Below are 27,055 nucleotides of genomic sequence, written 5' to 3' on the forward strand. Positions count from 1 at the left end.
TTTGGTGTTGTGTAATTATGATTAGATGATTGAGAACGGAGGAACTGATTAATTTGTTATAAATTGCAGCTTAGGCCTACTTATTGGACACCTCTTTGTTGGTGTTGTCAAATTGACTCATACTTGTTTTCTGGGTCGTTTGAGTCATGTACAAAGTGTTGAAGGTGTATGTGATGGTGAAACCGTAGGAGCATTTTGTAAGGTATAGCCCAATATTTCCTCTACTTTAGCCCCCCTATTTCTTGATGAAAGGCCTTCTGTCAAGAAACATGGCTTCTATGACTTGTTATTTTAAGTTTACAACCCCCCTATTTCTTGATAGAAGTCATTATATCAAGAAACAAGTAAAGTAAATAGCCGGTTACTTTAGAGTTTGTTAGGGGACCTCTCTCTCTTATCATCCCTTCTCTGCTCTTCTCCCACCGTCCTCTACAACCAATATTCCTCCCCACGTTCTCTCTTTCCTATCGTCCTCTCTGGACCTTCGAAGACTTTGACCATCCTCCGTCGCCCTCCCACCACATCAACACATATATTATATTTATAACTAATCTATTTATAATATATAATATACAATAAATATATTATAGTATTTATAATAGAATATACATATTTATAATATAATATATTATATATTTATTTATAACATATGTTAACCGAACCAGTCAAAAACTGAAACCAATCAATTAGTTAACCTATGGTACCAATTCAAAGAAATGCAAAAACTAGTAGGACCAATTTGGTTTCAAAAAATTGCCCATGGTTCGGTTAACTGAACCGTGAGCACTCCGACATTATTTGTTAAAATTCTCATTGGCACACCAAATCTATGGATGATGTGCCATCTAATAAAATTTTCCACATTTGTAGTTGTGACATGCTTGAGTGGGACTACCTCACCCATTTTGAAAAATAATCTGTAGCCACTAGTATCCAACAAGACCCTATAGATGGTGGGGTTATCTTGCCTATAAGGTTCATACTCCAAGTACTTGGCATTTGTGACATGCTTAGACATGAGCATGAGGAGTTTTGAGAGAGCTGTTTTATGTCAAGTACTTGGGCGGCAGGGTGGTCTCATCATTTGCAGAAGATAAGGATGTTCCAATCCTAAAATTATTATAAATATAGACACTATTGTACTTGCACATTTTTTCATTAATATATATACTGGACCAACTATCTTAGAGAGAGATTCTAATCTCCTCTCCCAAGAGAGGGTCAACTGTTTCTCTTAACCCTAATTTCTCTTTCTCTTCTTCTCCTCTTCTCTTTCTTCTTTCTAGTCTGAATACTATTAGAGCTCTGTTAGATGTACCAATACTTTTGTTTCCTGGCTTATCTTCTTTATTCTGACTCTTAATGAATGCCTAAGTATGGGGAATTATTGAATTTTTCATAACTGGATTTTGTGTCCTTATTGCAGGCATATGAACTTCACATTCCTTATTCTGTGGCAGGGACTTCTGTAAGTCCATGCTCTTACAGTTCTAGCGTTTGGAAAGAAAGAAACAGGATTATTTGAAGACAAAAGCAAAGCTAATAGAAGAATTGTTGCTGATATTGGTTAATTGATTATGGACTGGTTAATGGTGCATTCAAAATTTAGAGAAATGTCTAGAAATTTGTTTGAATCAAATTTATGAATAATACTTGAATTGGGCAAGGTTTAAAATATCGGTATTGCTTATCATATCAGCAAGTTTCAATATGGATATGTATCATAATATGCTTTGGATACACATTGACACAATTGAAAGATATGGATATGCTTGGATACATTAGGGAAACTCTTGAAAATCCCACAAACACATCAATAACACTAAATGTAAGGTTGAAATAACTATTAATAAGGTATAAATAGATAAGGAATGGCACTTTAATAGTTTATATGAAGACTTGAAGAGATACATTGCAATCAACAATACCGGGTAATTTTTTACTTATTTAATAATTTTATTGTAGATTATATTATTAACTTAATAAATTACAAAATATAAAGTTTTAGTTTAAAAATACATAAGGTCTATTAGAATTTCTAAGATACATATATTGTAATTCAGAATTTTCCATTAGTAATCACTAAATACCAATATAATTAAAAAATATCATTTTTGACATAAATTGTTGTTGGATTAATGGGTTTGATAAGTAGTTAATAAAAAATGTTAAAACATATAAAATAATTTTTTTTTGTAATTTTTGGAGGAAAATGCATCTCTTTCTTGTACTGGGCATGTCATGTCAATATTTTGAACCTTGGAATTGGGTAATGAAATATCCAACCCTAGACTCACATGGATAAGGGCTAAGCTCTTTACTAACCAGTAACAAACAACCCTAGACGAAAAGGTAACATACGTAATATATTCTTCTAATATAACTCAATTAAGTGATCCCCAAGGCCTGAACCTACAAGCAATATGCAAAATGACCAAAATACCTTGATGCCCCAAAAAATACAAAATATGTAAAAGAAGTTGACACCTATAGTTGACCAGTTGGGTTTACCATCAAGTAGTCTGAAATAAAAAGCTTTTGTGCCTGAACCTACAAGCAATATGCAAAATGACCAAAATACCTTGATGGCCCAAAAAATACAGAATATGTAAAAGAAGTTGACACCTATAGTTGACCAGTTGGGTCTACCATCAAGTAGTCTGAAATAAAAAGCTTTTGTGTGCATCGTATATCTATATATTAATAAAATTGCTTTCTTATTAAAATATTGAGAGTAGATATTACCACACCCACATGGATCATTTTTGCTGATATTGTGTTAGCAATGTTGTAAGAAATGGGTTTTACATAACCAGTCACTAAATATCCTGATTATGTAATAGAAAAAAAAATCCAAGAGAAAAAAAAAAACAAGAACAAGAACATGAAATTGCACTGGCAAGGCAAAATGGTTATAACACTGAAATAAATTAACTAAAACACAAATGATCATAGACTTGCCCCAACAATGATAGTCTAGATAAATTCCAATGGGTCATAAATAAATAATTCATTGTGGAAAGCAAAGAAAGTTGGACAGTAATCACCATTTACTAATAATAATTGATCTATAATCAAATTTCTTTTGCCAGCCAAGAAACAATTTAATATATATTCAATAAAGAATTTGTTAAAATGTAGAAACGTATAAGAAGGAACAAAAGGCATTTATCCAGATAAAGAAACTTGTAGAATTATAGGGTGCTTTGGAAAAGATAGTACTTACTGGCAACAGTCATTATAGCACTTCTCTGCTTGCTTTAAGTCATGTGCATAAAGGTAAACAAGAATTGCACCGAGATATGCCTGAATCAAGCTGAAGGAAGTTAGAATGTATTTGAAGGCAGTTGAATTAAATCAAGTATACTGAAACTTGGGCTGTGAATTTCTACTCATATTGCATCATAGTGAGATCAAACAGGACCTGGAATCTGAATGCATTTGCAATTAACACAAAAAAAGATCAAAAAGGACCAATATTTTAGTTGTATGAAAAGAACCCACCTTTATGATTAAAATTCGTGTGGATTAATTAATTAATCAAATATCAATCAGATCCTACATATCTGCTTCAGGAGAAGCTTATGTTATCAGTTGTAATCACTAAGAATGTACAACTGGTGGTAAACAATGGCTGCTGGTGCACATTTAAGGTCATGGATGGTCTACAACAGAAAATAAAATGATCTCCCCCCTAAAGTTCTAATACCAACAAGCATTAGATAGATACGTTCAGAGCTGTAAATGGACACTGAAAGACCAAAATCCAATCTGATTTTCTCGGATTTGGATGTTAGAACTTGCAACTGATTAATAATCGGATCAGGTGTGGATTTAACCCCATCCAATTTAATTAAAATCTGAGTCCAATTATATTATTTTGTACATATATGTAAAATAATTATGCATATTTATATATTATATACAGTTATATAAAGTTTTAACTAATAAAATTAATACTTTGTATTTATATATTTATTATATATGTATAAGTCAAAAAGTACTTAATTTTTTTTTTCATTTTAAGTGCAATAAGCTGGAGTTGAATTAAATATGAATCCAATCCAAGTCCAACAATTGGACTTCAGATCATATTTGGATCTAACGTTTTGATAATCAGATTGGATTAGGATGTATATGGATCTGATCCGAATCTGACCAAATTACAGCCCTATATGTGTTATTGCTACAAAGAAAAAAAGGAAACAGAAGAGAGAAATGTGGTGAGAGCAAAGAAAAATAGGTCTGCCACCAATGTTACCCAGGTATGGCAAGGACACAACTGGATCTGTTGTCAGATACAGAAGTTACACTATGAGGTATCTGACATGATACTTCACTAGTAATATGACAGTGAGTGTACATTGTAATTATTTGGGAATATAGGAATGAAATCAATAAGTATAAATGGTTCACTAGTAATATGACAGTAAATGTACATTGGGAGAGAAGGTCGGCTAATGGGGTGGCTGATTTTCTAGCTAAACAAGGGGTCAATAGGGATCAATTATTTTGGGCAGAGTTGTAATTATTATGTGTTTTTTCTAGTGCAGGAAGTGAATCTCACACCACTCGTGGAGATGATTTTATTCCTGTACATAACTATATTGATTTTTCTTTATTTGTACAATAAACAAAAGACAAATAGTTTAACCACTGAACAGAAGTTACAATTTCTGAACTAAGATAAAACCTGACTTCCCCACCACTTCAGTTATTCCACTATTCAATCATATCAATGAAATAGCAAACATGATTTAAGGCTGAGTTGAGTTGAGTTGTAGAATCTTTTCTTTTCTTTTTTGATAAAGATTGGCTTGCCATCAAATAAATGGCTAAATACTAAATAATGATTCTTGAATCAAGTCCACATTAGATTTCCAAATCTATCAGAAAAAATGTGTCCAGTCTTCTGTGATTAGCCATTAAACCATGTAAAAATACTTCCATCAATAAGAATACTGATGTAATCTTAGTTATGTGCTACAGGGGCACTTTTGTACTTTTATCTTTATTTTTTGTTTTGTAGCCCTAACATATAAATTCAAACACTGGCGCTGCCAGCTTATGTTTTTTTGGTCTCAATCTTCACACCTCTTCCTTCTCTCCTCTTCTTCTTCCTTCTTCTTCTCCTTCTCCTCCTCTCTTCTCTTGATCGAGATCACCCTTCTCGCTGAAATCATGGTATCAGAGCAGGTCGGTGCTCTGTAAATATTTTTTTTATTGGTCGAAGACATCCTCTGTGTTCACTGGACTGAGAATGGAGAAAACAAGTTTGTTCTGGACCTAAGAACTCCTTGGCTGAACCTCTCTCTCCTGTTCTGGGCTGAAACTCAACTGAAGTGATTCCAGAAGAGTGTTGATGACTATTTGAGTCCTAAGAGGTTGGCAGCCCCTTTTCTATTCTTTGTTTTATTATTATTGGACTGGAAAACCCAGAATCTGCTTGAACTGAACACGAACAGAATTTAAATATATTTTTTCTTTGGTTCTTGGTGCTGGTACCAAGAACAGGTTAAGAGCTGCCTTGACCGAATGGTATGTGCTGGTACCAAGAACAGGTTAAGAGCTGCCTTGACCGAATGGTATATGGGAAGTTTAACCCCTTCTTTGTGGGTCGGATGATCCAGAAACCTGTGTACTTGTGGAATTATTTGTAGGCCATGAGTGACCTGGATTGGTTGACTGGTACAGCAGCAGTGTACTGATGTTTGTGGCTTCTACTAGGCTTGGAGAAGTCTGTGACACCTGTTAAATGTTCAGATCGCTGGTACAGCAGCAGAGTATTGAGGTTTGTGGCTTATATTAGCCTTGGAGAGGTCTGTTAGATCAGTGAAAGTGTGTTGTGGCAAGGACTGTAATTGTGTTCTAACTGTCAGAACACTTAGAGTAAGGGCTGTATAGTCCTTTTGTGTGTGTAGACTGAAGTGAAGGAACTGTCATTGTCTTAGTATGCGTCAGTCATGAATTCTAAAGATTCTGCAACCTCTGGAACTTCTTCCAACCAAGGAGGAACGAACAACAGTCTTGACTCTGAGATTTCCAATGACCATTACTCCCTTAGATGGCAGAAATTATTTGATATGGTCTAAGGAGATGTGGCTGTACATCACAGCCCGGGGTAAGGAAGGGTATATCAATGGAAAAGTGAAGGAACCTAGGACTAGTACTGCTGAATATGGTGGGACCAGGAAAACTGCATGATTATGTCATGGCTTTTGACTACTATGCTACCATCAGTTAAGCAGAACTTTATGTGGGCTGAAACAGCCAAGGAAATATGGGAACAAGCAAAGTTTACTCCGAGTAGAGGCACTATGCTAGAATCTATCAATTGCAAGCCGAGTCTGCAACATGTAAACAAGGGGAAAGAAGCTTATCCACCTACTATTCTGCCCTCACATCTATCTGGAAAGAGTTAGATTACTATCAGAATATTGACTGGGAGAGTGGAAAGGATGCCAAAGCCTACAAACAGTAAGTGTCACAGCAGCTGAGCAGCGGGTGTTCGCTTTTTTGTTAGGGTTTAATCCCATATATGAACCCATTTGAGTTCAAATTTTGGGCAGCAAGGATCTTCCTTTTGTCCAAGACGTGTATGCACTGATTCAATCTGAGGAAAGTAGAAAATCTGCAATAAATCCTCTCGAGGGGAAGACCATTGCTTTAGCCGCAAGAGGTAATATCAATTCAGCAAGAAAGAGAGATGGTCAGAAAAGGTTGATGACAAGGATAAATTGTGGTGCTCTCGTTGTCAGAAATCCCAACACACAAAAGAAACATGTTGGGAATTGCATGGAAAACCGAAGTGGGCACAAGATCTGAATAAGAAATCAGCACAAGAACAGAACAAGAAACCAAATCAGAAAAGGTTCACCTCGGCTAACTTGGCCTCTCATGAGTTGAAAAGTGGAGGAACTACTGTGAACTCTCAGGATAGCCCCCCCAAGTCTGATCTTAAGGAAAATATTATCACTGCCTTCAGTGACCATTGGAGAAATATGGTAGGGCCCTCACACAAACAAATTCTGGACCCACTCCTTCAACCGCTTTTGCTTCTTCCTCAGGTAACTTAGTTTCTACATTCCACGTGTTTACTGATACCTCTGAATCTCCATGGATTATTGATTCTGGTGCTTCCAATCACATGACTGGTAAGTTAACCTATTTCCAATCTTACACCCTTCTTTCGGCAAAGATAAAGTGAGGTTAGCTATGGATCCTTATCCTCCAAAGGAAAGTAGGTTTTGGAATCCGGTGGTTGAAAATTTTGAAAAAAGATTGGCAGCTTGGAAGAGGAACTACATTTCCGTGGGTGGTAGAGTTACTTCGATTAAAGCAACTTTAGCCAATTTGCCTTTATACTTCTTGTCAGTCTTTAGAATTCCTAAAAGGGAGGCAAAGAGGTTGGAAAAACTGATGAGGGACTTCCTATGGGAACCTGGTGTAGAGAAAAAAGACCACTTGGTCAAGTGGGAGGTGGTGAGTAGGAGCAAAAAAGGAGGACTAGGCTTAGGGAATGTGGTGAGTAGGAGCAAAAAAGGAGGACTAGGCTTAGGGAATGTGGTGAGTAAGAATGAGGCTCTTTTAGGTAAGTGGCTTTGGAGGTGGCCCCTGGAGAGGGAGAGGTTGTGGCATGAAGTGGTGAAAAGTATCCATGGCTGTTCTGAATCAGGTTCGGATGCGGGGGTATCCCGAAGGGCTTTGCTCACAACTCCCTGGAAGGCTATCTCTGGCATTCTCCCTAGATTCCTCAAGTTTGTAAGGTATGATGCTTGTTCTGGAAACTTTATTCTTTTTGGGAAGATACTTGGGTGAGCACTCAACCCCTAAAAGACTGTTTCCCTTCTCTCTATTCCATATCCCTCTTTAAAAAGAAACCCATTTCTTGGTTCCTTCCCCCCCGGTTTGCCCTTTGACTTTAAATTGGAATTTTGGGTTTCGGAGAGGGTTAAGGGATGAAGAATTTCTTTGTGTCTCAGAGTTGTTGTTGCTTCTAGATTCAGTGCTCTTGGACCCCACTAACCTGAACAAAAGAGTCTGGGCTCTAAACCCGGTTGGCTGTTTCGTTTGCGCATCTTTCTTTAAAGCCCTTTGCTCTAACCCTTCCTCTCAAATCTTCCCTGTTAAAGAGGCTTGGTCAAGGCCAATACCCCCCAAAGTAGCAGTGTTCTGTTGGGAAGCCTATTATGGTAAGATCAATACTATGGAAAACTTGCAAAAGAAGAAACCTTCTTTGTGTTTATCCCCAAATTGGTGCTTTATGTGTAAAGTGAAGGGTGAGGACTGTAACCATTTGCTGATATTGTGTTCCTTTGCTGCCAATATTTGGAATTGGGTTGTTTCTTTATTTGGGTGCAGGTGGAACTTGCCCTCTGAAGTAAAGCGTTGTTCACTCCAGATGCTCTTGGGAGATTGACAAAAAGGGGGAAGATAATGTGGAAATGTATCAGAACCGCCACCTTATGGATTTTATGGGAGGAGAGAAATGCTAGAATATTTCAAGAAAAGGAAAGAAGTTTAGATAAAGTCAAGGAATGTATATTGACAAAGACAATTTCATGGCTGAAATCTTCATAATTGTTGGCAGATTTCTCCTTTGATGACTTAAGGAGAAATTGGGAAGCAGTGGCTTCTACGGTCTCCACTAAGAACAAATTACAAGTTGAATGGTAACCCCCACCGGATGGAGTGGTAAAATTGAACTTTGATGGCAGCTGCCAAGGTAACCTAGGGCCATCCGGAAATGGAGAGATTTTGAGAGATAAAGACAGCAATATGTTGTCTCTCTTCTCAGGACTAGCGGGTGAAGGCGATTCTGTAAGGGCATAGCTACTAGCAGCAGTACAAGGCATACGGATGGCTAGTCAATTAGGAGTGAACAATTTGTTAGTAGAAGGAGATTCCAAGGTAGTAGTGGGCTGGCTGAATAGCCCAGACACGGTTTGTTGGGGCAACAGGGATCTGTTAAAGAAAGTTAAATGGATGACAAGAAATATGACTATTAGGTTCCAGTGGGTAAGCAAATCAGCAAACGCAATGGCCGATTCTCTGGCCAAGCAAGGGGTGTCAAGGGGTGATCTGTTTTGGGCTACTTTGTAATTTGTATCTCAGGTTTGGGCATGTTTTAGTTTTTATGATTCAATCCTTGGGGGAAGTAACATCTCGTGCCTCTTCTTAGGCTGCTTGTATTTCTGATTTTATTTCAATAAAATTACTCTCATTTATCAAAAAAAAGAATCTCTTGGGTGAATTGGGCTTTCCTCTCAGTGATCCTATGTCACTCTACTGTGACAATAAGGCTGCTATTAACATTGCAGCCAATCCTGTTCTCCGTGATAGAACTAAACATATAGATGAAGAGATGAGAGATCCATCATATGGATGGCCGAACCTTACAGGTAGGTTGGGCGAAATTTCAAACATTTCTCGCTCCCATCTGGGAATCACATTCCCTGTTTTAGAAAATCAGCATTTTCAAGAATCAATCTTGAATCTAAACCGAACCAGATCTGAAACCAAAAGGTAGGAGAGGGATATACCTGATACAGAGTATCAATAACTCCCAATGAAGGTGTTCACACTCAAACAAATCTCCAAAGACTGCTCCCACTGAAGATGGGAGGCTGTGAGCACGACTTCAGATCAGCCTTTCTCCAAAGACTGATATCAAGAACTTTTCTTGATCACTCCTACAAGAATGGAAATCGAACTGGCATTTGGCCGCAATTGGAGGAGAACGCAGGGAGAAGATGGCGCAATCACATTGTTGTTGTCTTCTCTCTATGTGATCTAAGATCTGATATCAGGGGTTTTTGAGATGTTGTGCAGAATGGTTCACCCCCTCCTCCTTTTTATAGCCTTAAAGAGAGCTCCTAATCTCATTAGGAGTTTCCTAATCCAAATTTGTATTTGGATCAGGAGTTCTCTTTAAGAGATAAGGATAAGCCCTTATCTTATCTGCAAATTAGATCAGCCCTCCAAATCTCATTAGGAGCTTTCCAGATCCAAATCTCTATTTGGATCTAGACTCTCTGAGTGGATAGGGATAACTCCCTATCCTATCTATTGATCCAAATCCCAAATCCGCCCTTGTTTAACTAATCATATTAGACCAGTTTGAAATGGGCTTTAGGACCAATAAGTCCATGTGCTCAGTTACCCTCCAAACTGTTGCCCAGTTAGGCTTCTTTGTATGGCGTGGGACCCAAACATTGATTTATACATCAGCCACATGGGTTCAACCTAGCCTCTGTTACAAGGCCTGGCCGAATTCACTCTTATGGGTAGTGAACCCCTAAGCCCATCACCATGGGCTCTTAACGGGCCCAACACTTACACTAAGTGGTCCCTGGGCTAAACCACCTTATGAAAACCCAAGGACTGTGGGCAGATGCAAAATTAGCCCATCAGGTATTACCCTCAATGGTCTTACGCTTAACCTCTCAGCCCATAATGATCAAACACTGCCCGACAAGAGAGGACATCTTCCTCAGCTGCAAGGAACAATGTTACACTCTACTCACATGGATCCCGGGAATTAAAACCTTTTGCAAACATTTTGAAACCATAATATATATGTATATCTTTATATAAATATATTTTGCCGAAACAAATTTCAACGATTGAAATCGGTTGTCGGCAGTCTTGGTTTCCATCAGAGAGTTTGCATCCACGATCATTACCTTTGTCCGACAAAGGGGCTGATCTTGTCACTATGATCATCCACTCAGATGAATTCTCAGATTGTCCCAACATACCCAGGTTTTGACCCCCTCTAAGGATTTCACTGATTGGCATATCAAAAATAACCCAATCCGACACCTAGTGCAGTATCATAATCGAGTCTAGGGGTCAGGTGTAACTTTCTAGTTTTGCCCATCAATCTCCAAGGTCCAAGGTAATACTGGAAATCTGGTCTGGTTCAGGGTTTCAAATAAACCTACACTGCATGTACCTCGGGTCTCACCTTGGCAGTTGAGACAGGCTACCCCAACCAACTTAGCGGCACATCAGTGTCAACCTTGGCAGGATAAATCTCCCCAGACTTATCCAACGGCTGTGAACATTCTAAACTAACACGAGTCTCATAAGTGTCCAGTTTAAGGGTATTACACAGAAACACACCACAATAACATGAATCAAATATGTACTTTATTCATTTACAATAAATGTCATAAGGTACATCATTCTAATTGGAGATAAGGGCATACACTGTCTAACAATAGAGGTTGACAAACACTTCATCAGGGAAAAATTGGAAAATGAGAAATTTGCACTCCCTACATCAGCTCTGAGAAATAACTTGCTGACATTCTTACTAAAGGATTAAATTCCATGTGGCACTATAATATTTGTGACAAGTTGGGGATGATTGATATCTATGCCCCAACTTGAGGGGGAGTGATGTAATCTTAGCTATGTGCCACAAGGGCACTTTTGTCCTTTAATCTTTTATTTTTTATTTTGTTGCCTTAACATATAAATACAAACACTGGCACCACCAGCTTATGTTTTTTTGGTCTCAATCTTCACGCCTCTTCCTTCTCTCCTCTCTTCATCTTCCTTCTTCTTCTCCTCCTCTTTTCTCTTGATCGAGATCACTCTTACTCGCTGAAATCAAATACTCAAATCAATATTGAAAATCTTCCCTTCACTGCCCAATTTTGTTGCACATTCCACAATCCTAATAAGATGTCTTCAGTCTTCTAGATAAACCTTCAGCAGACAAATTCAGTGCATAATGTTAACTCAGGAATTTTGCCAAATGTCTGATATATATAGGTGAGATAAATTTCCCAAGATATCTAATATGAAACATACAAGAACACACACACACACACACCAAGTTGGATATACAAGTTGCAGATTAAGTAATGCTTCACTTGAGACCAAAACAGTATGCATGAAAAGCAATCACATAAATGTCAATGCATAACTAACAAGAGTCACAATGACCTTGCAGGAAATCTGCAGAAGATAGTTTGTACCACAGAATCTGTACCACAATACACATCTTCTGGGTTTTCCTTTCAGGAGATGAGACACTTCCACATCGAATAAGAAAAAAAAAAAAAAAAAAGAAAGGTGGACAGCTATCTTGTAGCAGAAACCCCAGTAGAAACAGAACCCATTCCAAGAAGAGAAATGAAAATACACTAAACTAGGGAAAAGTATTGCTGGATCAATCCTACTCCCATTACCATGTTCATCTGCTATATTTATTCAGAATAAAAGAATGAGAAAAGAAAATAGAAGAAAAAGACAGGATGAGTAAACAGGGAATTAGCAAATGCTACTGATCAATCTACTGTGTACTTTTAACATATCATGATATCAAAATAATGAAGTTATAAGTTGTCCCACTAGACCAATCCACCTTCCTAAACAAACATAGAAACCAACCTTTGTAGTCCAAAAATTAACAATCTTTACAACTTTAAGACCCACATGAGAAAGGCAGCATACCAACTCATGGTCAAGACTCAATGCAATGATCAACATACAAGGTTGAACTATATTAAGAAGTTAGCTTCACAGTTCCATGGACTGCATTGAAGTTCCAGTCCCAAGAAACAGATGACAAAGAAAAGGTTTGCAGAGGATATATATACTAGATTGTCTTTCTAGTGTAAATCAATATTTGGTAACATGTAATTATAGGATTACAAAAGTGCATTAAATTGGAATTTCTTACCTTACATTGACTATTCACGGCATGACATTTATCTGCTGCTAAGCCCCATCTCAGTAGAAAAGTTGCAGCATCTGTATACCTGTATTTATGAAACAACAAAATATATCAAGTGATAACATGATTAAAAAAAAGAAAGTGCTTATTTTACCTAGTGAAATAGGTATGATGCTGATATCTATAAATATAATTTCCAAAACAATAATTATTCTTTCATGGTAGAAATATGCTCTGGCATCATTGTCTTATAAAGAGGTTGTGGTTATCCATAGAAATCACATCTTATCACATGCAGATCTATAATTAAACTGAACATGAGTATGGTGGATGCTTTAATAGTATCAACCACATACCAATCAGGAAAAGGTTAGTGATCTTTAAAACCCCGTCACCAAGCAGTAAAACACCACTGATCGATTCCATACATTTCAAAACACCATAGTATGAAAAGAAGTCATGACAAAACTACAAATGAGGCACTACAAGTCAAAGGACAATAGCCACCCATGCTTTCCTACCTAATATCATTATTTTCCTTGTTCATGCCCAAAAGGGTTAGATGATGGGGAGAATGCAGAAAATGTTGAATCAAAAAGCAGGATCAATGAGTAGGGAGACAGGAGAATGGGAGGATGCCTTCTTAATGTGACCATGGTCCAACTGAAGCAAAACTTGTGTTCAGAAAAAGACTTGTGATTAGTAAGTGTAGCCAACAGGATTGGTCTGTAAGGTCATGAAAGCTGAAAGAAACAAGGGAATTGAGGTTGCAAGTGAAGTCTCGAGGTCTAGAATTCTGAACCATATCTAAAGAGGAATCTGAACAATGAAGTTCAGGCTTTCTCTGAGAGTTATTCTCCAAGCTCAGAGATGCCTCTCGGAAGTCTGTGTGTCAGGTTGATGGAAGTGTCTTGAAGGTTCCTTTTAGGGCCCTTTTATAGATCCTGGCACTTCCTGCATACTCCCTTTAAGGTCACAGGAAAAGTATGATCATCCCCGAACACAGGGGAACCTTTTGTTAGCAAAGTTCACTAGTTTATTATGCCAGTTCAGTGTGATTTATGATGAGGGGAAAATAAGGGACTGATTGGACATTGGACGACATCCTAATTTGCACATGCTTATACATCTGACCCCGCTATTAACACAATTATAGGTTTCCATCTAATACCCTCTTTCTTCAACATCAATCTTGTTTCGCACCATGCATCAGCTTCAGCATCATGTTTCGTGAGCTTTAATAGATACCTTTTTTCGCCTCTAGTGGTTGACTGGTTGTTCTACATACCAGATCACATATATATATGGTCTTACATGCACCTTTGCTCTTACAGGAAGAAGGAAAGAAGTAGTCAAAACTCAAAAGCAAAAGGAATGGCTGAGTTCATTCCAGACAGTACAGGAGCTACGATCAGAACTGCAGTCCAAAGAGAGTGCAGACTGTACTTATAAAGCATGAAGGCGGATAATTGCAATGACATCCATGCCTTCTTAGTGCCAGTCATGCTGCCTACAAAGTTCTACTCATACTTAGGGAAAGGCTGGTGATCTCACTGCTGATTATTTGACTCAATCCAGATCCATACGAGATCAACCAAAGAATTCTCAGAACCACACTTCTAATTTCTTGGGGATGAGTTCTTTCAACCAAGCAAAGATAATAGAAATTATACAGCCTTTTTACAGGTCTACTCTATGGAAATAAGAGCCTTGAACCATGTCTTAGTTTGGTTTGATAATAATTCTTGGAGTAAGGCTGATGAATAGTCAGTGATTTTCTTCACTTGCTATGGTAACATGAATAGTAATTTGAATATTACCCTGAACAGAAACAAAAGGAAAGGGGAATACAACTGAGAGATGACAAGAGATACACCCATTGAGAGGTGACAAAGAGATACACCCCAGCTCTAACATTCTCAATGGGTGTATTTTTTTTCGAAGATAAATAAAAAATGCATTAATGAGGGACCAGGTGACAAGGCATCACCAAAAGATACAAAGAAATCACAAAACAGAAACAAAAACCAAATACAACTGTTCTCGGTACAATTAACATAGATTCAAAGTGTTCCAAAAATCAGAAAAAGAACAACTCTTTTTGAGTCTTCAAAATCTGGAAGGAAAAGCATCCAATTCAACAACCTTAAACCTATTGCAACGCACAATTTTTCCTTGCGCTTCTCTTTATCATTAAGTATTCATCTATTTCTCTCTTTCTACACTTCCCAGTGAATTGCGAAGGGAATGCAGCTCCACATGATCTTAGCTTTCTTTCTCAATAATTGGTAGCCACTTCTCAAAAATTTCCTTAGGCACCCAGGGATCCCACCCCTCCATCTTGAAGAGTCGAAAGAAGAACCAAATCCATCTAACATAGCTGCAGTCTACCATCAGGTGCATCTCATCTTCAGATTCAGATAAACAGAAGGCAATCTATTTGCCAAATAAAAAACTTCTTCTCTTCAAGTGATCTTGTGTGAGAATGTGTCCACAGAAACCAGCCACACAAAAGCTTCAACTCTGAGGGGAATCTGATTATCCCACACACCTCCAATAGGATGTCTTTCCACTTGCTTTCAAACCGAAGCTGTATAAAAAGGTTTTACTGCAAATTTCTCATTCTTGCTCTCCTTCCACCACCTCACATTTGAGTACTCTGGATGAACCTCTGTCTCTTGAAGCCTAGTCAGCAGTATCACACACTTTTCGACCTCCCAATCAAAAAAAGGCTTCCTGAAACTTGGACAACAGAAAATGACCCCCTGCCTTCACTCAAAGCACTGAGCTATTGGTATCTCCTTTCTACTTAATCTGTACAATCTTGGACATAGGTCACACAGTTTCCTCACATTCAGCAAATCATCCTTCCAGAATCTAAACTAAACCCATCCCCCACCTTCCATGATATAAAAGATTGTGTTCCCTCTTGAAATTTCATGATCCCCTTCCACAAAGTCACCCCATTACATGAAGTGGCCACCCTCGGTTTCCAAATTCACCACCCCATATTTACATGCAATAGCCCTCCTCCACAAGGCCTCCCTCTCACACCAAAGCCTCTACACCCATTTCCCCAAAAGTGCTTGATTAAAAGTTCTCACCCTTTTGAAAAGAAAAAAAGGTTCTCACCCTTCTAATTCCCAATCCCCTTCTTTCTTTGCCCTACACACCCATTCCCATCTTAACAAGTGAAACTTCCTTTGAGCCACTCAATTTCTTGACTCACAACTACTGGATTTTTTAGAAGAGACAAGTAATATATTGGTAAGTTTGACAGAACACTCTTAATGATGGTAATATTCCACCCCCCTCGAAATAAAAAAAAAAAGAGCTCCCCCCCCCCTTCCAACCCGCCAGTATTTGCTCTGTTGCCATGTAGAAGATGCTGATGCTTTCACTCCGACAGGCAATCCCAAGTAAACAGAAACTCACCAATTAGACACCCCAACGAAACTGCACATTCTTCCAAAATGTCTTGATACATATCTCCTATTATGTTAATCTTCAATCCTGAGAGAACTTCAAAACCTTTGTTGAGTTGGTCCGAGTTGTTTTTTATTTAATTAGGAAGTTGTTGGGCTTTAGGCCCATTAGTTTATGTTTTTTTAAGTTGTGACTGTTCAGCTATATTAGTAGCCGCCCTACTAAGGGCATCCTTGTAATATTTCACCCTTTAAGTTAAGTATAAATATAATGAGAGGTTGGCAGCTAGGGTTAATTTTTACAATCCTGGTTGACTTCCTACTCTTTTCTTCTTCTCCTTTCTTCTCTACTGCTGAAATCTTCATCTTCCTCCTCTTTCCTTTCACAAGAAACTCGACTAAATCCGCAATTAGTGATTTCTATTTGGTATCGAAGCAGGCCGAAGGTTCCTTGAGTTGTTCTCTCATGCATCCCTAGATCGACCGACTGCATGGTGATTTAAGAAGCTGATCCAAGCTCTTAGGTAAGCCCAGCTTTTGGATTCTTTTGGTGGATCTGTGTGCCCTGTAGCTGGTGTAGGGTTTCTCATCAAAATCAGGAAAAACTGGAGAAAGGGGAAGAGTCTTGTTTCTGTTGGACTCTTCAATTTTGACCTAGGAAGTGGCGCCCTAATTTTTTAGGGTTCCTTGGAGTTTTCTGTAAGGGGCAATTCAAGTCCTGCCTGATTTGGAGGATTCTAGAGAGAGTGGCTGCCTCTTCTCTCTATTCTCCATCCCACAGAAAAGGAATCTTTTATGGGAAGAAAGTCTAGGACACCAGAAAGGTGTTGTTGGTTCCAAAAAGTGTTTTGTTTGATCTTGTTGCAAATTTCAGTTATTTTCTTTACATTTTTTTAGTAGCATGGAGGGCCACGGAGTTGAAAATAAGCCTGGGAGTGAAATGGGACCAGTGGGAGGAGGTGTTGGAGACCCTTTCGAGGCTGGGACCATTACTACAGTTAGGTTGGATGGTGCAAATTACTTAGAATGGTGACAATCTGCAAAGATGGGCATTGGTACTCGTGCAAAATTAGAGTATATCACTGGTGAAGAGGTGAAACTTGAAACTAGCAACTCCCGGTGGGTACAGGAGAATTATATGGTGATGACTTAGTTGTGTAATTCCATGTTGCCCCATATAAGTAAAAATTTTTTATGAGCAAATATAGCTAAGGAAATATGGGATGGGGTTGCATAAACCTATTCACAAAGGGAGAATGTTGCTAGGGCTTATCAGTTGAGAAATCAGATTATTTTTACAAGGCAGGGAGATAGACCTGTTGCAGCCTATTTTTCAGCCCTTGAAACCTTAGAGACATTTGCTTGGGAAACCACTAAGGATGCAGCTACCTATTAGAAACATCTAGAGAGGTATAGGGTGTTTGAATTTCTTGTTGGCCTTAATCTTGAGTATGATATTGCACGACAGCATCTTCTTTCCGGGGACAATGTTACTCTCTCCCAGGCATATGCCTTTGTGTCAGGGGAGGAGTGCAGGAGAGATGTGAGGATGAAAAATCTTATTTCTGATCAGTCTTCCATGGTAGGTGCTGTGAAACCTAAACAAAGTGGAGATCGGGGGGGCAGTGAAATCAAGAAGGATATTTGATCTGTGACTACTGTAAAAAGCCTAAACGCACAAGAGATACTTACTGGAAGCTTCACCCACATCTTGTGCCGACTAGACTGAAAAATAAGAAGGGAAATGCACACATGGTAGTTATTGGTGACATTCCGGCCCCTCCTACTACAGCTGCTCTGGAGTCTGTTGCAGCTGTTGCAGTAAGGGCCGAACTTGAGAGGTATGGGCAACTTGTAAACCAGCGGGATACAGCCAATTCTAGTTCAGCCGCAAGCGGACAGCAAGGTACAGGTGGCACTAGTGGAGTCCACTCTACTTCCTTTGCTCACATAGGTAGTTCACACGTCACTGCAAATTATGTTTCTACTTCAGGTAAGGAGGGACCTCCTTGGATTATAGATTCTGGAGCCTCAGGGCACATGACCCAGAGCTCTACTATTTTTTCAACTTACCAGCTCTGTTCTGGCAAAGATAGGGTCTCCATAGCTGATGGATCCCATGTTCCTATTGCTGGGAAGGGATCTGTCAAGATTAGTGATTTTATTTCTCTACCCTCTATCCTTCATGTTCCCATATTGAGCACTAATTTGTTATCTGTTAGTAGTTTGATTAAGAACCTAAACTGCTTAGTAATTTTTTCTCCTGGTCATTGTATTTTGTAAGATCTAAATTCAAAGAGGACGATTGGGAGTGGTTGTGAAGTGAATAGAATCTACCTCCTGATTGTACTTCCTGCTCATCAGAGTCATCATGTCAACAAGGATAGTGAGTCAGGGTTTGTGGGTCAAATTATGCTTTGGCATAATCATTTGGGCCATTTACCTTTTTCTTCTTTGAGTTTTTTGTTTCCAAAACTTTTTGAGTCTATTCGTTTGTCAAGTCTGGAGTGTGAAGGTTATCAACTTGGAAAGCATTGTAGACATTCATTTAAACCTAGTAATAAAAGATGTTCTTCTTCTTTTGATGTTATTCATTCGGATGTGTGGGGCCCTTACCATGTTCCTTCTATGGAAGGCTATCGATATTTTCTCTTATTTGTGGACGATTTTTCACGATACTCTTGGATTGACCTGATGAGATCCCGCGATGAAGTACCATCCTTGGTGAGGCAATTTCATCAAATGGTGCTAACACGGTTTGGAACAAGAATAAAGGTGTTCAAATCCGACAATGCCAAGGAATAATTTGAAAGACACCTTGCCTCATTTCTGTTAAAATATGGTGTTGTCCATTTGAGCAGTTGTCCCTACAGTCCACAGCAGAATGGTGTTGTAGAAAGGAAGAACAGACACATTGTTGAGATTGCAAGAAGCATGATGATCACATCTATAGTTCCAGTTCGGTTTTGGGGTCATGCAGTTCTCACAGTAGTATATCTGATTAACAGAGTGTCCCCTCGTATACTTGAAGTGGATAGACATTTTATAAAAGAAAGGGTAACTTCTGGAGAAGTTTGTCTTCCATACATTGCTTCTGATCTGCAGCACGCTGATGTTCTCACAAAAGGTGTTGCAAAGAACAAGCTGGAGCATGATCTACGCAAGTTGGGAATGTTTGACATTTACTCCCAACTTGAGGGGGAGTGTTGAGTTGGTCCAAGTTGTTTTTTATTTAGTTAGGAAGTTGTTGGGCTTTTAGGCCCATTAGTTTATGTTTTTTTAAGTTGTGACTATTCAGCTATATTAGTAGTCGCCCTACCAAGGGCATCCTTCTAATATCTCATCCTTTAAGTTAAGTATAAATATAATGAAAGGTTGGCGGCTAGGGTTAATTTTTACAAACCTGGTTGACTCCCTACTCTTTTCTTCTTCACCTTTCTTCTCTACTGCTGAAATTTTCATCTTCCTCCTCTTTCATTTCACAAGAAACTCGACTAAATCTGCAATTAGTGATTTCTATTACCCTTAAGAATCCCCCTCAAATTCAGCACTTGTTCATCTGATGCATCCGTAAAACTCAAAGTGTCATCTGCATATTGTAAATGATATATGACCAACCCCATTCTTCCCACTCTAAAGCCTCTAAATAATCCTGTCTCCATTCCTTCGTTGATTAATCTACTCAAGACCTCCACTACCAACACGAACTATAATGAAGACAAAGGTTCCCCTTGTCTCAAAGCCCTTGAAGACCCAAAAAATTCAATGGTAACCCCATTTACTTACACCAAGAATAACACCAAAGAGAAACATTCAAATATCCAACTCCACCACTTCTCACCCATTGGAACCATCACCTCTTCCAATAAATAAACCACTCCATATGACCATAAGCCCTTTCCAGAAAAATTTTAGATATGATCCCCAGAATACTGCTTCTAATTCTTGCATCCACACACTCACTTATAATCACTATCCCATCCAAGATTTGCCTCCCTTTAATAAATGCCACTTTATTCAAGAAGAGGGAAGACACTGATAAAATTTTATCATTTGAAGGAGGTAGGTTGCTAAGATGCCCTGACCTTAGATTAGGAAGACAGAACCTATTGAGAGAGTTGTTTTATGTCAAGTCTTGAGAGGCAGGGTAATCTAGTAATTACCAAAAGAAAATAAGGGCTCTCCAGTCCTAAAATTATCATAAACAGGGCCATTATTGTACTTGCACTTATTCTTTTTTTTTTTTTTGAGAAATGTAAACCAAGATTCATTAATAAAAAACAGAGGTACATGAGGAGATGCACAATGCAGGGGAAGAACCCCTACAAACTACAATGGAGGAAGCTTGTCGCTATATAGCTGCTCTAAGAATACACCACATTTAGCTTAGCCATCTGCTGTATGATTGTGTTCCCTAGGAAACCAAACTAACTTTACATTTAGGCAGTCCAAGAAGTCCCTAGCCTCACCTATTCTTATTCTCTATTATTCTCTATTAATATATATATATATGCTGGGCCGACTTTCTTAGAGAGATTAGACTCTAATCTTCTCTTATAAGAGAGGTTCAGCTGTTTTCTCTTGCCTAATCTCTCTTTCTCTTCTCTCCCTTGTTTCTCTCTCTCTTCCTGGTCTGAATACTAATACATCTTTTTTACATGGTATCAGAGCAGGGAGATTGAGGTATCTCGTTCTTTCTCTCCATCTTATTCCCTTTGAACAGCTCTGGAAGTTTCTTTTGTGGCTAACTAAACCCTAGTTCTCCTGGTCGGCCTAGGGTTTTCTCACTTTCTGTTTACTAAGTGATCTGTGATGGGTGAAGTGAAAACCCTAGTGTGATCATTCCAAGAGGGAGCTGTGATGAATCTGTGTGAAGACATCAATTCAGCAGTGATAGAATGAGCAAAACAAGTGAAGTACTGAAGTGACGTGATCAGTAGATACTGTGAACGGAGGGAAGTGATCAGCCCAGCAGAGTGATAGACACAGGTGTAAAGGTGTGCAGGAAACTTCTTAATACTCAGTTTGTCAATTGGTGATTTTCTAGAATTATTTCAGAATTGAATTGTGATTGATTTCATAATTAATGAGTTGAGCGAAGGCCCTCACTAGGTTTTTACATCTGTTATTATGAAAGATATGGATTCAAAACAATCTATAGTTGTTACACCAGACTTTATGTCTGTTCAAATGGCCAATATTAAGCTGAATGGAAGTGATAACTATGCAATTTGGGCTAAATCTGTTGAAGTACACCTTACGGCTAGAAAGAAACTGAAGTTTATAACTCAAAAGAGCAGAGGGAGAAAAAGATTGCTGAAAAGAAGTGATCTTTTTGTAGACCGCCCCCTTATTTATAACCTTCCTTGGATCAGCTTCCTAATCCAATAAGGAATGAGTTTCTTTATCCAAATCTGATATTTGGATCTGGACTCTCAAGTGGATAAGACTTATCTTATCCAACTGCTAATCCTAATCAGATTATAAACCCAAATTCGCCATTTAATTAAATCACTTAAGCCCAATTCGAAATGAGCCTTAGACCCATTAAGTCACACTCCTCACTTAACACTTTAAATGCTGGCTAGTTTGGCTCTCTTTGTATAGCGTGGGACCCTAGCATTGATCTACACATCAGCCACATGGGTTCAGCCCAGCCTTTGTTACAAGGCCTAGCCGAATTCACTATAAAACACAGTGAACCCCTGAGTCCATCAGTACTGGGCCCAACATTTACACTAAATGGTCCTTGGGTCCAGCCATCTTGTGAAGACCCAAGGACTGTGGGCATGCAAGAATAGCCATCAGATCAGATGCAAGATTAGCCCATCAGATATAACCCTCAATGGTTTTACACTTAACCTCTCAACCCATAATGATCAAACACTACCCAACAAGAGAGGACCTCTCCCTCGGCTGCAAGGTACAGTGTTGCACTCTCTACTCACATGGATCCCGGGAATTAAAACATTTTGCAAACATTTTGTGAAACCATAATATATATGTATATCTCCATATAATTATATTTTGCAAAACAAATCTCAACAATTTGAAATCAACTGCCGGCAGTTTAGGTTTCCATTAGAGAGTGCATTCCCCGATCATTCACTTTGCCCGACAAAAGGGCCGATCTTGTCACTATGATCACCCACTCAGGTGAATTCTCAGATTGCCCCAGCACACCCAAGTTTTGACCCAGTCAAGGATATCACTGATTGGAATATCAAAGACAACCCAATCTAACACCTAGCGCAGTACCATAATCGAGTTTAGGGGTTAGGTGTAACATTCAAGTTTTGTCCATCTATCTCCAAGGCCCAGGGCAATATTAGAATTTGGTCCAGTTCAGGGTTTCAAGCAAAACCACATTGTGTGTACCTCAGGTCTCACCCTAGCAATTGAGACAAGCCACCCCAACCCACTTGGCGACACATCAGTGTCAGCCTTGACAGGATAAATCTCCCCAGATCTATCCAATGGCTGTGAAGATTCTAAACTAAGGGTTTCATTTTCATCTATTGCCATTGTCTGAGATGGTGAGAGGGTGAGAGAGTGAAGCAAAGAGAGGGTTGGTGAGAGAGGAGAGGTTGGACGAGATTGAGTGAATTGGAGGGAGAAGCAAGACAGGGAGAAGGGGAGGAAGTTCAGGATTCTCAGTTGGAACAGTAGCAGTCTCTGAGGGTCAAGGGCTGAGGAAGGTGGAATGGACGAGGGCAAGTTCAGAGTAGTAGGAAGGTGGAGGTCTAAGGTGTCGATCGAAGCCAAGACTTTCAAGTTCGAAGAGGAAAGGATCAAAGGAGAAGATGTTTTGAAAATTAGAGAGAATAACAGGGCGACTGTGTTGGTGTCAAAGGAGGTCTTAGTCTGGTTGAACGGTTTCATAGATGGGGCTATCAACTTTCGTAAGGTGATTAGATGGACAAATTCTTTGGTTGTACTAGGTAAGAAATATGTAACAGAATTGAAAAGAAACAGAAAGGGTTGGTTTATCTCTGTGGTGGAGATTTTTGGAACAAGTGGAAAGCAACTACTGTGTGTGCCAGAAGGGAGGCTACGGAAAGGGTGGATGGATTTTGTGAAGGTGCTACAGTCTTTTCTTGTAGCCTTGGAAGTGAAGAGAGTAGAGGGGGTGAAGAGAACTAGTCAAATTTCCAAAGACCAGGGTAAAAAAGCTCAGGAAGGGGCAGTTTCGTTTAGTTCCTCTGAGAGCATAGAAGTGCAAGGCACTCCGACTGAAGTGGTGGTTGCTTGCGCGTCTAGTCCTCAAAGATTATTGGTAGGAGCAGGGAAGGATGAGTGGAAGAAAAGAAGGGTTTTAGTGGCCGATAGAGGAGTGACAAACTGGAGAAGGGTTCTATGTACAATGGCAGGGGGAGTTAGGATCTGGGAGTGAAGCTTTGTTGTTCCCTTTTGCAGAGACGAAAGTTGTGCTTGATGTAGGCGACCAGGAGCTAAGTTTTAAAGCAGTAGTGGTGAATGGAGTTCTGATACAGGTTCAAAACTGGAGTCCATTTTGCAATGAAGTCGAAGTCCAAGATGGTTGTGTCTGGCTGAAGCTTGTAGGCCTTCCATTTCACCTTTGGCGGAACTCTGTTCTTGAACACATTGTGCATTGTCTAGGAGGTATCTTGATGAAAGCTGATAAACGATTTTTGGGTGCCGTGGAGTTACAGGTTGCTGGTGTAAGGCACGAGAACTTGCCGAGGATCATTGAAATATGCTCGGATGATGCCTGGTACAAGGTGTGGGTGGCCTCTGAAGTTGAATGGTCGTGGTGGGGAGATGTTCCTAAGGTAGAAGACGATGAGCTGGCGGGGTGGTGGACACGTGGAGGGCGTTTGTTGGGAGTCAAAAAGGTGGAGCAGATGCAAGGTTTTTTTGGGGTTACTGAGCCGGTTGGGGAAAACCAAATGACAAGAAATCCCATTAAGGAAAAATTTTCAAATAGGTTTGAATTAAGCAAGTTAATAGCGGGATTCTCTTCATTTGCTAGGGAGCCAAAAGGGTTGGTCTGAGCCGTTGAAGGTGGCGGGTGGGTCAGGCAGGGTGAAGGTTGAGCCGGGATAGAATTGGAAGGGCCCACGTGACAAATTAAAAGGTCACGCGGGCAGGTCGGGTGGGCGTAACACCGAAAGGGGGATCCGGTTGAAGGACCCACGTGATAACTTAAGTCGTTACGTGGGTCGGGGCAAAGGGGCTTCTCTTGGGGCGTTGATAGGCAGTGCTAATGGTCTATCATATTCCCAAGTCGTGAGAAAGGAGGGGGCTTGTGCGTAGCGGCGGAAGCTGGAGAAGAAACCAGTGTTGCAGTGGGTTTCCTGGCAATGTTTGGAGGAGCATAGCCAACTGCAACGCTCCTCAGAAAGGCCGAATCCAAGATTTGATAGGGACAGAACTGAAGAGAGGGAAGTGAAGGATGAAGGATGGGCACAGTAAAGTGAAGGAGATGAAGCAGCGGAGGACCTTTCTGCTGATGGTACTAGCGTGGGCAGCGTAAACGACGAAGGTAGTTGTGCTGGTGGTGACGTGGATGGGTGGAATATTGCTAGCTTATTTCAGGGTGTAGGTTGCAATCGGGTCAACTCATTTCCAATATTACAGAGTGTGCAAGGATTATCAGAATGGGTAAACCGGGAGAACAGGAAGCTGAGCAGGAACACACCATCTAGGGGTGAACCAGGGGTAGAGGGGAAAGATCACCAGGTTGGCCAAAGGACAAAAATACTTCCCAACCAACCAAGGGAGACAGATGTTTACCAACCTCTAGAACATGAGAGGGAGGCTGGGAGCAATCCTTTTCTAGCCTATCCACCAATCCCAAGTAACCCAGTGAATTCGGTTTGTGCTACTAATGTGTCTCCAGTGTCTTTGGTTCCAGATTTCGTTTCTGTTCCATGTCCTATAGCCCATGAGTATGCAGTCGTGCTAGAAGGCGGGCTCTCCGAGGAGAGGGAGAAGGGGATGAAGGAAAGTGGGAAGGTGAGGGAAGGAAGGTTTAGGAGTGAAAAGTGTGGGAAATCATTGAAAAAGCGTTTAAGGAAGTGGAAGGAAAATTGATTTGGAGGGAAGGTGAGGAAGGAAGAGGGGAGGGGCTAGTGGAGAGGAGGGGAAGGTTTGAGGGTAGAGATGGAGGGAAAGGAACAGGGAAGGAGGGAAGTAATAGGAGAGGGAGGTTGGATGGAGAGGAAAGAACAAAGGTGGAACCAGAGGAGAGGAAGAATGGGCAGATGGGCAAAGATGGAGGGGTTTCTGTAGGAAGGGTAGGGGTGGAGGACTCGGTGAGAGAAGACTTGCTAGCTGAATTTATAGAGAAGTTGGGTTGTAGGTTGGAAGATTTGAATGTGTTGAAAGAAAGTTTACAGAAGAGGAAGAAGGAGATTAGAACAAAGAAGAGAGAGATTGAGTGAAGTAGAGAGATTGAAGAGAGATGGTAGGAGACAACAATCTCGGGGTAAAAGGAGATAGGAGGAAAGGGGGAAAATAGTGGAAGGTGGCAAGGGGTTTAAATAAGAAGTGGAATGAAGATCCTCATTTGGAATGTAAGGGGAATTGGGAGTGCAAGGAAGAGAGCGACAATAAAAGAGGTAATTAAACGGTTTGACCCAGACATTGTGCTATTGCAAGAGTCTAAGAGAATGGAGTTTAATAACAATTGGGCACGGAGTGTTTGGAAAGCCAGGGGGGGTCAGTTGGGTGGTTGCTCCCTCTTGGGGTGCATCCGGGGGGATTGTAACAATGTGGAAGAGGGATGTGGTTGAAGGCCTAGAGGTGTTGATCGAAAAGTTCTAGGTTTCCGTGAAGTTTAAGTAGCTTAAGGGTGATTTTACGTGGGTTCTCACAAATGTTTACGAACCGAATGACTACAGAAAGAAAGAGAAAGGAGTTGTGGGAGGAATTGGCGAATGTTAGAGGATTGTGGGATGGGCCCTGGTGCATGGGTGGGGACTTCAATGTGATTAGATTCTCGGAGGAATCCAATAAAGTTAACCAGAGAGTGACAAAAAGCATGAGGAAGTTTAACAGCTTTGTGGATGACTTTGAGCTTAAAGAGATCCCCCTAGCTCATAAGACATTTACTTGGTCAAATCTCCAATCTAGACCCATTTGCTCTAAATTGGATAGATTCATGTTCTCTCTGGATTGGGAAGTCCACTGGGGAACCTTGGCTTCTAGAGCTCTTCCAAGGGTGACCTCCGATCATTGGCCCATAGTGTTATGTAAGGAGGAAAGAAGGCGTGGAGGTCCTACCCCCTTTAGATTTGAAAATATGGGGTTACTCCACCTAGGGTTTAACAACAAAGTGAGGGAGTGGTGGTTTGAGTGTAACCCATTGGTGGAATGGGAGGGGATGAAATTCCACAAGAAACTTCAATTTTTTAAAGCAAAAATCAAGGAGTGGAATTTGGTGGAGTCTGGGAGGATAGAAAAAAGAAAGGGAGATCTACTGGATAAGATTGAAAGCCTTGACTCTAAAGAAAAAAGGGGAGAACTTGGAGAGGAAGACATTGAGCTCAGGAGAGATTTAAGAAGACAGATAAAGGATTGCCTGCACAAGGAGGAAATTAGCTGGAGGTAAAAATCTCGGTGTAAATGGGTGCAAGAGGGGTACAGAAACACTAGGTTTTTCCACTCTCTAGCAGAATGCAAGAGAAGAAAGAACCTGATCTCCAAATTGGTAGTATATGGAGTTGAGCTAGTGCATCAAGAGGAGATTGTCGGGGCTTGTGTGGAGCACTTCAAATTCCTAAGAAGGCCTGTGTGTAGAAGGGTGTGGGTAGAAGGTTTGGACTGGCCAGATGTAGGGGTGGAGAACAGGAGAAGGTTGGAGAGAAGCTTTAGTTTAGAAGAGATCAAGGAGGCTGTATTTTCTATGGATAGAACAAAAGCCCCAGGGCCGGATGGGTTCACTATGGATTTTTATCAAGACTATTGAGACATT

The 27,055-nt window shown here is 40.0% G+C and overlaps 1 protein-coding gene across 3 annotated transcripts in view; it reads right to left on the reverse strand.

Moving 5' to 3' along the window:
• GSNAP (gamma-soluble NSF attachment protein) overlaps window positions 1-27,055 on the reverse strand; it is a 92,544-nt gene that overhangs the window by 13,704 nt on the left and 51,785 nt on the right. For all 3 annotated transcript variants that reach the window (XM_088952825.1, XM_088952826.1, XM_088952827.1), the window contains 2 exons: window positions 12,698-12,776; window positions 3,227-3,306 (listed from right to left, as the gene is read on the reverse strand). In XM_088952825.1, the coding sequence (XP_088808951.1) occupies window positions 3,227-3,306; window positions 12,698-12,776 (159 nt within the window). The remainder of the gene's footprint in view (window positions 1-3,226; window positions 3,307-12,697; window positions 12,777-27,055) is intronic.

The sequence above is a fragment of the Nelumbo lutea genome, chromosome 7, assembly GCF_056320005.1.
Source record: "Nelumbo lutea isolate HS-2025 chromosome 7, American lotus-T2T, whole genome shotgun sequence".
NCBI lineage: Eukaryota > Viridiplantae > Streptophyta > Magnoliopsida > Proteales > Nelumbonaceae > Nelumbo > Nelumbo lutea.